Source organism: Rattus norvegicus, chromosome 1 (assembly GCF_036323735.1).
Source record: "Rattus norvegicus strain BN/NHsdMcwi chromosome 1, GRCr8, whole genome shotgun sequence".
NCBI classification, from domain to species: Eukaryota; Metazoa; Chordata; class Mammalia; order Rodentia; family Muridae; genus Rattus; species Rattus norvegicus.
This window is the reverse complement of record NC_086019.1, coordinates 105,222,764-105,233,466: the sequence shown is the minus strand read 5'-3', so window position 1 is coordinate 105,233,466 and position 10,703 is coordinate 105,222,764. Positions and strand designations below refer to the sequence as shown.

Genomic DNA, 10,703 nt, shown 5'->3' with positions numbered 1-10,703 from the left:
CCACTCATGGCCTACAAAGGGAGGCTCCATGTTCCAGCTACAGCCCCCTCAGTTGGGGTTTCGGGAGGTGCATCCAGAAGTCAGGACCAGGCCTTGAGAGTAAGTCAAATACTGAGACAACACATCAAATCTTTATTAGTTATCTGCTTCCTCAACCTTATCCGAAGAGTCAGTGTGAAACTCTGCCTGAGAGAGCTTCCTCGATCCCATCTTTTGGGGTGATTCCGCCTCTGACTTGAATTCTGCCGCAGAGGTTTTGTTTTCCACATTTGAGTTCTTCGATTTAACTCTGGTTTTTCTAAAGTGAAGTACCCTGGGGCAGACATAGGTGCACAGAACCACATGAGGTCATGGGTTGAGTGAAGTACACACTTCCCTAAACCCCCACAAGCCTAACTTCACAGTTTATTAAGCCTTGTCTTCCTAAGTGAGCCCCAAAGGAAGGTGCCCAGTAGCTTCCTGTCCTGTGCCAGCACTAGATTGTAGGAAGCCCCTCCCTCCACCCAAGCCCAGCCCCCTCCAAATCACTCCCTCCACCAGGCCCTGCCCTTTCACTGAAGCCTCGTCTGTCTGTCCATCTATCCATCCAAGCCCTTGTCTGCATCCTTCTATTAAATCTCTCCGTATCCAAAACTACACTCTCCATCAAGCCCCTTCCTGCCATCAAGCACCTCCCCTCCACCAAGCCCCTCCCCTCCATCAAGCCTGCCTCTGTCCTCACACCAGGCTCTTACCCAGGCCTCCAACCCCTCTATCAAGCCATGCTCCTTTCAAAAGCCCATCTCGTTGTCCATGCCTTTGCCCCACTGCACCCACGCTTCTTCCCTCCCTCCGTGTAAGCCCACTTTATCTAAGGCCCACCCTCCCTCCAAATTTCCCACTGAACAGCTCACGAGGCAATGACGCTGGCCACAAGAACCACGAAGCCAAGGATCAACAGTATTAAGAGGCGGCTTTTCAATTTTTTTTCTGGACGATGGGTAACTGTAGGTATGGGCTCTGGCTCCGGCTCTGGCTCCAGCGTCGGTACAATCACCTGGACAGGGGTCTCTTCCTCCTCCTGGGTTACGATGTTCGGCGGTGGTTTTTCCTCTACAGACCTTGGGGGCAATACTGACAGAGGAAAGCCAGAGGGTAGTCCTGGCAGCGGCCGGAAACAGCAACCCCAAAATCCTCTCTAGAGCGTGGGTACCGCAGTAAGTCCAACTGAGGCCTAAGGCAACCTGGTTAGGCAGGAACCCATACCTCCACGACCGGGAAACAGACCTTCTAAGAGAAGCCACACCCCTCAGCACAGACCCTGGTTATATAGCCAACAACAAGGCCATGCCCAAAGTAAATCAGGTCCCACAGATGAGGCCACACCTCCAGAGCTTCTCCCATCCTGAATGTCTCTTTTCCAACCCCCAGACTGACCTGTGACATGGTAGTAGATGATGGTGGCGGGACCAGCGTTGACGGTGTCCAGCTCACAGCGGTAGTTGCCAGCATCCTCTGGACCCACCATCGTCTTGGTCAGGTAAGGTTCTTTTCCCTTGGACATCAAGGTCTCAGAACTGTTCCCCCAAACCTAGACCCAAGCTCAAGGGGTCACAGAGGCCTGGGGAATTGGGAACTGGGGGGAGTACAGGGTGAGAAGGTCATGGGGCCTCAGTGCAGGGGAAGAAGGAATTAGGACTGCTGACCTCCCTAATCCTGACAGGAGGCATCAGACTGGCTGCCGTCCACGGGATTGTGGCTGGGAGCTGCAAGTCCCTGGTCAGGGCATGGGATCTCTCTGGGGATCAGTAGAGGATACCTCTAACAGGCCATGAGGGCCTGGTTCAGGGCAGGGCACCCAGGGGCTCCTACAGGTCTAACAGACTTAGGGTCAAGGGTCACCGGAGTCGGCTGTCCCCACCCTGTAGAAACTGTAATCCGTAAGTCCCTCAGAAGCGTGATGCCAACTGAGCTGGCAGTCCAAGACCATGTCTTCCAAGCGATGCACCTCTATCTGGCGCTCTGTGCAGAAGGAGGGGGTTGCAGCTACTTCTGGGAGAGCCCTGCTACAGCTGCCTCTTTTCCAGGCCTCTCCCCCTCTCCCCCACTGGGATCTTACGCTGGGTTGCATCCTCACCTCCACAATCCATGGATTTCCGACAGAAGTGCATCTGCTTCTCACACTTATTACACCAGATCAGAGTCTGCGACATCGTGCCTGAAGGGCAAAGGTTAAAGTTGTATTCTCCCACTAAGAGGTAGTGCTAAACAGAATGTGGCAAGGTGTAGGCCTTGGGCATCTGTTTGCAGTGTCTAGATTGTTAGTGCTCCCCACCAAAAGGATGCAACCCCAACACTGCCCACTACCTAAGAAACCCAAGCTGGAGAGAGTGTTGGAGGTCCAGGGATCGGTCAGAGGGGAGGCTCATGGGGCAATAGGAGCAAGTTATGCATATTGGACTCACCACATTGGTTAGGACAATAAACTGCCTCCGAAGGGAGAAAGGAGGGAGGGAAAGAGAAAGAAAATCAGATTTATTCTTGTTTTTAGAAAGGAGTCTCGGGGCTGGGGATTTAGCTCAGTGGTAGAGCGCTTACCTAGGAAGCGCAAGGCCCTGGGTTCGGTCCCCAGCTCCGAAAAAAAGAACCAAAAAAAAAAAAAAAAAGAAAAAAAAGAAAAAAGAAAGGAGTCTCATGTAGCCCAGGCTAGTCTCAAACTTGCTATGTCAATGAGGATGACCTGTAACATTTAACTTCCTGCCTCCACCCATCAAGTCACAAGAGTTAAGTTACAGAAAGGCCTTCTATCTCAGCATCTCAGCACTAAGCCCAAGGTGGCCTCAAACTTGCAATCCTCCTGGAAGTACAGGCTTTACTACCATGCCCCAAAGGGAGGAGTGCATGCTGAACAGAGAGGTCTGAGATTTAGGAGCTGTGGGGCAGGTAGGGAAGGACCTGGGCAAGGTGTTCTTGGGAGTGGAGGCAGAGTTAAGGAACCCAAGGGTGTGTGTGGTGTGTGTGTGTGTGTGCGTGTGCGTGTGCATGTGTGTGTGTGTGTGTGTGTGTGTGTGTGTGTGTCCTGGCCCTCCATCTTCCCTCACCTTCCTTTTGGAAACGTGCAACAAGGGTGGCAAAGATGTCCTTTTGCAAACGAAGCATCCAAAATAGCTCCTTTACAAAGAGCTCTCCTAGGAGAAAGCAGAGCCAGAGAAGAGCCCCCCAAACTCAGGGATGAGGTACAGCTTAGCATCCCCTATACTGTGGCTACCACGACAAGTGACCTCAGACTCACCGTGTAGCTGGGGGCTATCTTGAACACCTCATCCTTCTGCCTCCATCTTCAAGGGTACACCACCACATCCAACATCCCGACCCCTCATTTTTTTTCTCTCTCTCTCTTTTCTGGGGTCTTACCATGTAGTCCTGGCTGGCCTAGAACTTTCTGTGTAGACCAGGCTGCCCTCAAACTCAGAGATCTGACAGCTTCTGCCTCCCCAGGGCTGGGATTAATGGTGTGTCCCACCACAACCAGCGCCACTCTCTTATTTGCTCAGAAAGGATGTCATTCTGTTGTCCTAGCTGTTCTGGAGCTCTAGGCTTAATCAGCCCTCCTGCTTTAACCTCCTGAGTAGCTAGGAGCGCACGCATGCCCCCCCTGTCTGGGCTGGCATTTCATAGTCTAGCCCTTCAGGGGAGAACAACAAGACCAAGCACTGAACACAGAGCTTGCCATTGGGTTATGAAATGCACACGCGTTACTTCACTCAATCCTCACGGCCAGTGAGAGAGGAAGACGCTCACCTCCACGCTGAGGCTGAGGAAGTTGCCAGACCCCAGGCTCAAGGTCACCTGGCTAAGAAGTTGCAGAGCCAGAGTGGCTCTCAAGCAGAGACACGGATCTTCGCATCTGCTTTAAGTTATCACCAGCCATGATTTCTCTAAGGGTCTGCCCATATCCTTGGGTACATTTACCTTTTACGTCACTGTCCGTGATACGTTTCAGATCCTTCAGAAAACTCCAGGATGCTTGTTCCAGTGTGTCCTCATCTGTGTGTGGAGGGCAGATATAGAACCCCAGACTCCAGCTTTTCTAGCTCATTGGCTTGCTACCTCACAGAAAGTACAATACCCGTGAAGCCCTCGGCCAAAGAGAGACCTGGTTAAAGGCCTAACAATTTGCCTTCTGGGAGTTGTAGTTTTGTCATACGAACTTGCTAGACCCTGTACTTGTGAGCTATGGAGAAAGACTTCATGATTCTATATCCGGAGACTTTTCTAATATCTATTAGATAGATAGATAGATAGATAGATAGATAGATAGATAGATACATAGATACATAGATACATAGATAGATACATAGATACATGATAGATAGATAGATAGATAGATAGATAGATAGATAGATAGATAGATAGATAGAGATTTAGAGAGTATGTATCTCTGCCTGTCCTGGAACTCACTCTGTAGACCAGGCTGACCTGGAACTCAGAGATTTGCCTGCCTCTGCCTCCCAAGTACTGGGAATAAAGGCGTGAACCACTACACCCAGCCACTTTTTCATTCTACCTACAGTCCCTGTCACCTGTAGAGGAGGACTTCTGGACCCAGCCCTTCTCCCAGGCTGCCGAGGTCTGCATCATGGCCTGCCCTCCTTACCTACAACCCCCAGAAAGGTATTCTGATTCAAGGGCAGATCAGCGAAGTTCCTCACTTCCTGCTCTACCCTCTTCATTACATCTTCGTGATGCTCGGGCGCCAGGTGGGTAGGCAGGTAATTCTGCTCCAAAGTCTTTATTGCAGCCACCACAAACGGGTCACATATGATGCAGAGCCTTGCTGGACACAGGCAGTTGGCAAGAGCTGCCAGCAAGAGTGTAAAATGTAGCCCCATGGAGGCCAGAACGCACAGCTTGCCAGCACCGCCGGAGGAGGATTCTCTCACCCCAAACCAAGGGCAGGGAGGAGGGTGCTAAACAGAAGCCAAAATCAGTCTTAGAGGATTCCAAAGCTCAATATGAGGATCTTTGAGATATTCCCAAGTAAAAGGAGATATCGTTAATCAAAGACCCAAAGTTGTGAACTCGGACTCCTGGACCTCAAACTTTAGGATCCTCATTGCATCCCTGAAAACTATTAAGCCAGATCCCAAACTCAGGACCACCTCCATCCTCACCCCATTCAGACTTCCAATCCAGGGGCTCACTCCCCAGCTACCCCGAACTCTTATATAACTCTGAACCCAAGAATAGATCAACATTCAGACTTTCAAGCCCGGAAAACATGTGACACCGCAAACTAAACATTCAATAGTCAAACCAGAGAAACAAAAAAAAAAAAAAAAAAAAAAAAACAGGTAGCAGCACTTGGGAGGCTAAGTCAATACCACCGTGGCCTACTTGAGACTGTCTCCAAATTAATTAATTAAATATATAATTAAATAATTTATCTAACAAGTAACCAACGTGGATATTACCAACTTGGATAAACTATTCAGGACAAAAAATTTTAAACCCCAAATCCTTAAAGCTGACACTTGAACCTACAAAAGCTTCATCATGCCTCCAAAGCCATCCTCCAGTCTCTGGGGCACCTGTTTACTTATTCTCAAGGTTGAGACCCCTAGCTTTCAGGACAGACTCTTTTCAGGCCCCCCCCCCAGTACCTTAAACAACACCCTTTAATAGCTGTTCTCCAACTCCGAGCCTTCAAGCGCTGCTTCGCCCAGCTCAGGTTCTGAGGACTTTTTAAAATACTTTCTCACGACTAAGAGTTGTTCCTGGGAGACTGGGAGAGGAAATTAGTGTTTTTCTACTGACTCCAAGAGTCATTTGTCGTCCCCTCTTCACAAAACACTCGGGCCACATCCCACATGTGGGACCCCAATTCCCTTAGAAGTAATTCTCAGGCCTCCGGCTAGAAATCCAACTCTTAAGTTTGATTGGATTGCAACAAAGCAGGCCCCGCCCATCCTACCATGACGTCATAGGGTGGCAGTCCCTTCGTAGAACTTTCCCAGCACCTACGGACCGGAACGGAAGCCGGTAACCTGCTCTAGCCTCCTTTCGTGTCTTCAGAGACCCCAGGTTTCTCGCAAGGTGCCCGCTGGTTGACTAGAAACCTTGGTGTCCAGATAAAGAGATGCGGGAGTCTCTAAACGAGTCTTCTAAACTAGGACTACAACTCCCAGAAGGCACTGGAGCGTCTCTTTATGATCTGTCCCAAAGCATGGAAACCATAGTTGATAGTGATATTCTTCCCTTCTTGCCTCAAGCCCAGATAAGGAGGGGCCTGGATCCAAGCATGGTGACCCACACATGTAGTCCTGGCACTTGGAAGACTGAAGCAGGAAGACTGCCACGAATTCCAGGCCAGCTTGGTCTACAGAGCGAGTTCTAGGCCAGCATGGACTACAGAGACCATCTCAAAATAAGACAAAACATAGGACAGGTCTGGTGACCAGTACCGAAGTTTTCAGAGAAAGGAAAGTGAACCACAAGTCCTGCAGAAAGGGTTACCAGATCTGACTAGCTACTGTATCCGTGAGTCATGAACATGAATGTCCCCGGTAGACACACACACACACACTCACACACACACACAGTTTTATTGTGTTGCACACTCACACATGCATTACACGGTCAGCTCCAAAAAACATCAGATACATGTATTGGCGATGTGGCCCTTTAATTCACAGCCCCCTTCTCTAGCTTGTACAGGCCAAGTTGGGGGAAAGGCACAGAAACTCCCTGAGAAGAATAGAAGTTGGTCTTGGAAGGGAATACAATTAGATTAAATGCTATCTGAGGAAACTTTCTCCGTTCTTGAAAAAGCATCAAGTATACCTGATGTCAGCCAAATGTCCCATCTTTGCTTCCAGCCCGTGTTTTATAGGGACTTAGGCTGAGCTCACAGTTCTGGAACACCTTCTGATCCTTCACCCTTGACCTTCTCAAAGCCGGATTTAAGATTTTGTGAGCCCAGGGGTATACCCTTCTTTTCTGGAGGCCTGGTTACCTCCAGAACACAGATCCCAGATCCCTTATAGCATCTTCAGAAGAAGAAACCTTCTCGATCCTAAATTCAGGACTAATTTGTATAATTCTTTAACTTTTAAGCTCTCTTTTTTAAAAAAGTTTCTAGAATTTTTTTTTTAAAGAGCACCTTAAACATTGCTCCTTAAGGAGCATTTCAACAGCGGTTCTCTCCTCTAGCCCACTTTTAGCCCACCCTAAATAAAAGTCTTTGAAGTTTCTCTGGGGCCAAGGAGTTGGACAGACTTCATATGTGCTCAAATTATTCTCATCTCCCTAACAAGAATCTGGCTCCTGAAAGGTTTGCATCACTCCGTGTTTCCAGCAGGAGGTGGCACTGAGCTTTTCCATCCACCGTCATTAAATTCTTCACTGTCTAGAGTCTTGGAAGGGCCCTGCAGGGTGCTGCATGGGGACCAGACCAGGCTCTCAGGAACATTCTAGAAGGACTCCAAGAATTCAGGAGGCCCAGCTGGTAAGTCTGGATTTTCTTTAGCCTCCCTAACCCAGAAGCAGCTGTCCAGAGATTCTAAGGTGAGCCAGGAAAGTCAGAAGAGACTGTGACTTACAGTGCTGACTTGGGCTTCCCCTGCCGTCAGAAAATGCTACCCTGTTGAAATGTCTGTAAAGCACTCCAGCACTCCAAAAGGCTCATCTGCAAGTCCAGCCATGAGTGCCCCCAGCTCCAGGATGATGGCAGACATACTCCAAAGCAGAGAGACACAGATGGCTGACCCTTGATGAGTCAAGCCAGTCTAAAAAGACTGTCTGTCTCCCAGGGGTCAAACTGAGCCTGCAGCGGGGACAAGTCTGCGTTAATGCCCACCCACTCGGGCAGGAAGGCAGCCTTAGGCCTGAAGATCTTCAGAAACTCTGAATCTGGAAGGGTGAAGTTAGCAAGGTAGACAGTGTCTCCACCAGCCAGGTAGGCAGCCCAGAAGCCAAAGGTCCCAATAGTCATGATGGTGTGATTACACTGGGTGAGCAGTGCGAAGTCCTTCCCCGGCGTACCCTCCTGTCCATTGCCAGCGAAGACCACATCACCGTGGGATGTGTCAATGTTCTCCAAACACCATCTCATGCCATTGCTGGTGACCACAAAGATGGGGTCTTTGTGCCGGGCCCGGAACCAGTCCATGGCTTTCTGGAGGTAAGCTCGGTCACCCACCACTCCCTTCCAGCGGTTAGGCATCACCTCCAAATAGTCTCCACGACGCACGTGAACACCCACATAGGTACGAGGACGGATGCCTGCAGGGCCTATCCGGAGCCCACTCAACAGGCGCTGTGCGTCTTCCCGTAGGTGGTCATGCAGGGTGAATTCCCGGCGAATCTGTTCCCGGAGGTGATGGAAAAAGGTCCAAGAGCAGGGGAAACCAGACAGCTTGAGAAACGGGTCCTCCAGGTGGGAGTACTCCTCTGACATCCAGTCATGTAGGACTAAGTGCTGCCAAGGCGTGAGACTGTCCACCTCAGGGTCCAGCACTGGCAGGGAGATTCGGAACACAGGGGCCAGGGTGGTATGCATCTCAGGCTGGATGAAAGCCCGGCGGCCATTGAGCTGGGCTAGGGCCAGCAATGTGGCATACTGTCCCATCTGGTTACCAAACCTGCCTCCGGGGGTGATTGTCCAAGTCCCAGAGAGCAAGGACTGCTCGGGACAGGAAGGGGAGCCACTGGATGCGTTCGACGGATAAGGTAGGCATACCATGGCCACTGGGGACTTCAGCAGGTGATAGTCTGGACACAGGACAGAGAAAGTTAGAGCATTTTGAAAGAAGTTTCCTCCATTCAGGTGGAAGAAGAAGGAGCCGGCAGAGAGCACACAGACCGACAGAAATGCCAGGCAGAGCTGCTTCCGGCTGGGAGTCCACATAGCTACGGGGAGGAGAGGTGAGTTAGTAGGCGCACGCGCGGTATGAGCCACCGAGTCTGGGACTCCTAGTCTGGGACTCCTCAAGCTCTAGAAACTACAGTGGGGTCAGGAGCTATGCAAATGAGCGGCTGCAAGACAGGGAGATCTGGAGGCCTTCTGGGAACCTCACACCTCAGGCTTCTGGGGTGCACCTCTATGTTAAGGGTACATTCGGCCTCCCAGGCAGTAGTTGGGAGCCAGGGGAAGCCCAGGTAAAGAGGAGGGACGTTAGAACCGTCAAACCAAGGCCCTGGATGTCGTAAAACTTTTCCCGTGAGACGGGAACAAACATCTGTCTACCCCACAGAGGGACCAGTTACATACTAAAGAATGATTCAACCCATGTCTGGCTTGGTGAACCTATTGAGGGGTCACTTACAAAAGCTTGGATGACTCCAAGGCAGCTACATAGTTAAAAAGCCTCCTGCAAGCACAGATGAGAGCTCACAAAAGCCGCATCCCGGAAAGAGGCCTATGGATCTTTTAACTTTCCATGAGCTGGTTTAGTTTCCTGAGATCCTTGCTCTGTCAGGAGGGAAGGGACTCTTAATGGGGAGAGGTTTGGGGTAGCTTCCATGTTTTGAGGAAGACGGGGGTTAGGGTTAGAGGGGCCTGGATACTCTCGTCATCCCTGGGGGGATGACATCCCCAGTGCCAACTAACCTGAGCTTCTTGCTGGTGGTGCAAACGAATTCTTTTTGTCTGAGCTTCCAGTTCCAAAATGTAGCCTTCATCGGCCGCGCTTGGAGGTGGGGAGCCCTGGCTCCGTAGCCCTCCGCTTCAAGCTTCCTTCCTGAAACTGACTGAAGGCTGGGGCTCAGAGACCCGTGGGGAGAGAGAGAGGGAGAGGCAGGGTTCCAAGGTGCACAGCCTCCGCCCTTCGGGTAGGGCTGGTAGCAGGAGGCGGAGCCGCATCCTACCTGGCCCTGCGCCCTCTCCTCCGCCCAGGTGGATGGGCGCTGCGGCCCTGTCTCTTCTTCTGGGTTCTCTGACTCCACGATGGACAACCCAGTTCGTATCCAGAAGCTGCCGTATCCTCTGTATGGACCAGGGGACTAGCGCCCGGGCGGCAAGGCTGAAGCCAGGAGCTCAGGTCCCATGTGCGTTTCCCTCTCCGGTGCCGGGACTTCTGCTTCCCTTAGCTGGATGCTCTGGGAGTAGCCACGCCCCAACGGAGCGAAGCCTGGGCACCTGCTCCTTCTTCCAACCCCGCCCGCCGCACCTCCCCAGGAGGATGGAGAACCTGTTTGCCAGCTGCCACAACCCAAGTCTGAGCCTCTACTTGTAGCCGCCTACATATCACACTCCACACACTGTCTATGCTCCAAGTCCGTCCATTGTGGTAATTCTAAAGTCTGGGGTCCAGCTGTTACTTTCTAGACTGGCAAACACAGCAGGTAGCTTTTTCTGGCCAAAAGGAGAGAAAAAGTTGTTCAACATTCTTTTTAGACAGGCATCTAGTGAAGCTAGGGACAAAGGCCCTCCCGTTGTCTTGAGCCCTTTAATTAATTGCAGAGTCGGGCCTGCAACCTCGCCTTGACACCTTACAAAAACTCAGAAGTTCCATTGGGTTGGCCCAAGATTAGATCATTTCTTCACGCTGCGGAGTCCCATGGCCACCTCACACCTAAAGGTCCATTCTCCAGTCTCCTCCCCTAGATGCTCCCTGGGGCTTAGGAGTCAGTGCCCAGCCTCCTGTCTCACTCCCAAGAGTCCTTGCTCAGGGTTTCTCCTACAGACCCAGCAATCTGCCCCAGCATGCCTTTGCCTGCAAGCA

The 10,703-nt window shown here is 51.1% G+C and overlaps 2 protein-coding genes across 4 annotated transcripts; both read right to left on the bottom strand.

Moving 5' to 3' along the window:
- Positions 1-109: 109 nt before the first annotated feature.
- Izumo1 (izumo sperm-oocyte fusion 1) lies at positions 110-5,864 on the bottom strand. Of its 3 annotated transcripts, NM_001017514.1 has the most exons (10): positions 5,643-5,864; positions 4,637-4,949; positions 3,952-4,026; positions 3,081-3,167; positions 2,445-2,465; positions 2,117-2,197; positions 1,901-2,001; positions 1,417-1,570; positions 894-1,113; positions 110-313 (listed from the first exon to the last, which is right to left on the bottom strand). In NM_001017514.1, the coding sequence occupies exons 2-10, from the start codon at positions 4,869-4,871 to the stop codon at positions 136-138; spliced, it is 1,152 nt and encodes a 383-aa protein (NP_001017514.1). In that variant the 5' UTR covers positions 4,872-4,949; positions 5,643-5,864; the 3' UTR covers positions 110-135. The 3 variants fall into 3 exon arrangements, with proteins under 3 accessions (NP_001017514.1, XP_038943426.1, XP_038943432.1); XM_039087498.1 differs by lacking the exons at positions 3,952-4,026; positions 4,637-4,949; positions 5,643-5,864 and having other exon boundaries at positions 2,445-2,469; XM_039087504.2 differs by lacking the exons at positions 110-313; positions 894-1,113; positions 5,643-5,864 and having other exon boundaries at positions 1,429-1,615; positions 4,637-4,871.
- A 785-nt stretch (positions 5,865-6,649) lies between these two features.
- Positions 6,650-10,068, bottom strand: Fut1 (fucosyltransferase 1). Its single transcript, NM_031236.2, has 2 exons — positions 9,590-10,068; positions 6,650-8,889 (listed from the first exon to the last, which is right to left on the bottom strand). Exon 2 carries the CDS (start codon positions 8,885-8,887, stop codon positions 7,757-7,759), a length of 1,131 nt encoding a protein of 376 aa, NP_112515.1. The 5' UTR covers positions 8,888-8,889; positions 9,590-10,068; the 3' UTR covers positions 6,650-7,756.
- Positions 10,069-10,703: the final 635 nt, after the last annotated feature.

Bases quoted from the DNA above. Each gene is read 5' to 3' on its own strand.
- Izumo1 (NM_001017514.1), bottom strand. From the start codon at position 4,871: ATGGGGCTACATTTTACACTCTTGCTGGCAGCTCTTGCCAACTGCCTG. The intron at 2,198-2,444 runs GTGAGTCCAATA...TTTGCCCTTCAG, and splicing joins TTATTGTCCTAACCAATGTG to GCACGATGTCGCAGACTCTG. The intron at 314-893 runs GTGAGCTGTTCA...TGTCTGCCCCAG, and splicing joins GTGGCCAGCGTCATTGCCTC to GGTACTTCACTTTAGAAAAA.
- Fut1 (NM_031236.2), bottom strand. From the start codon at position 8,887: ATGTGGACTCCCAGCCGGAAGCAGCTCTGCCTGGCATTTCTGTCGGTC.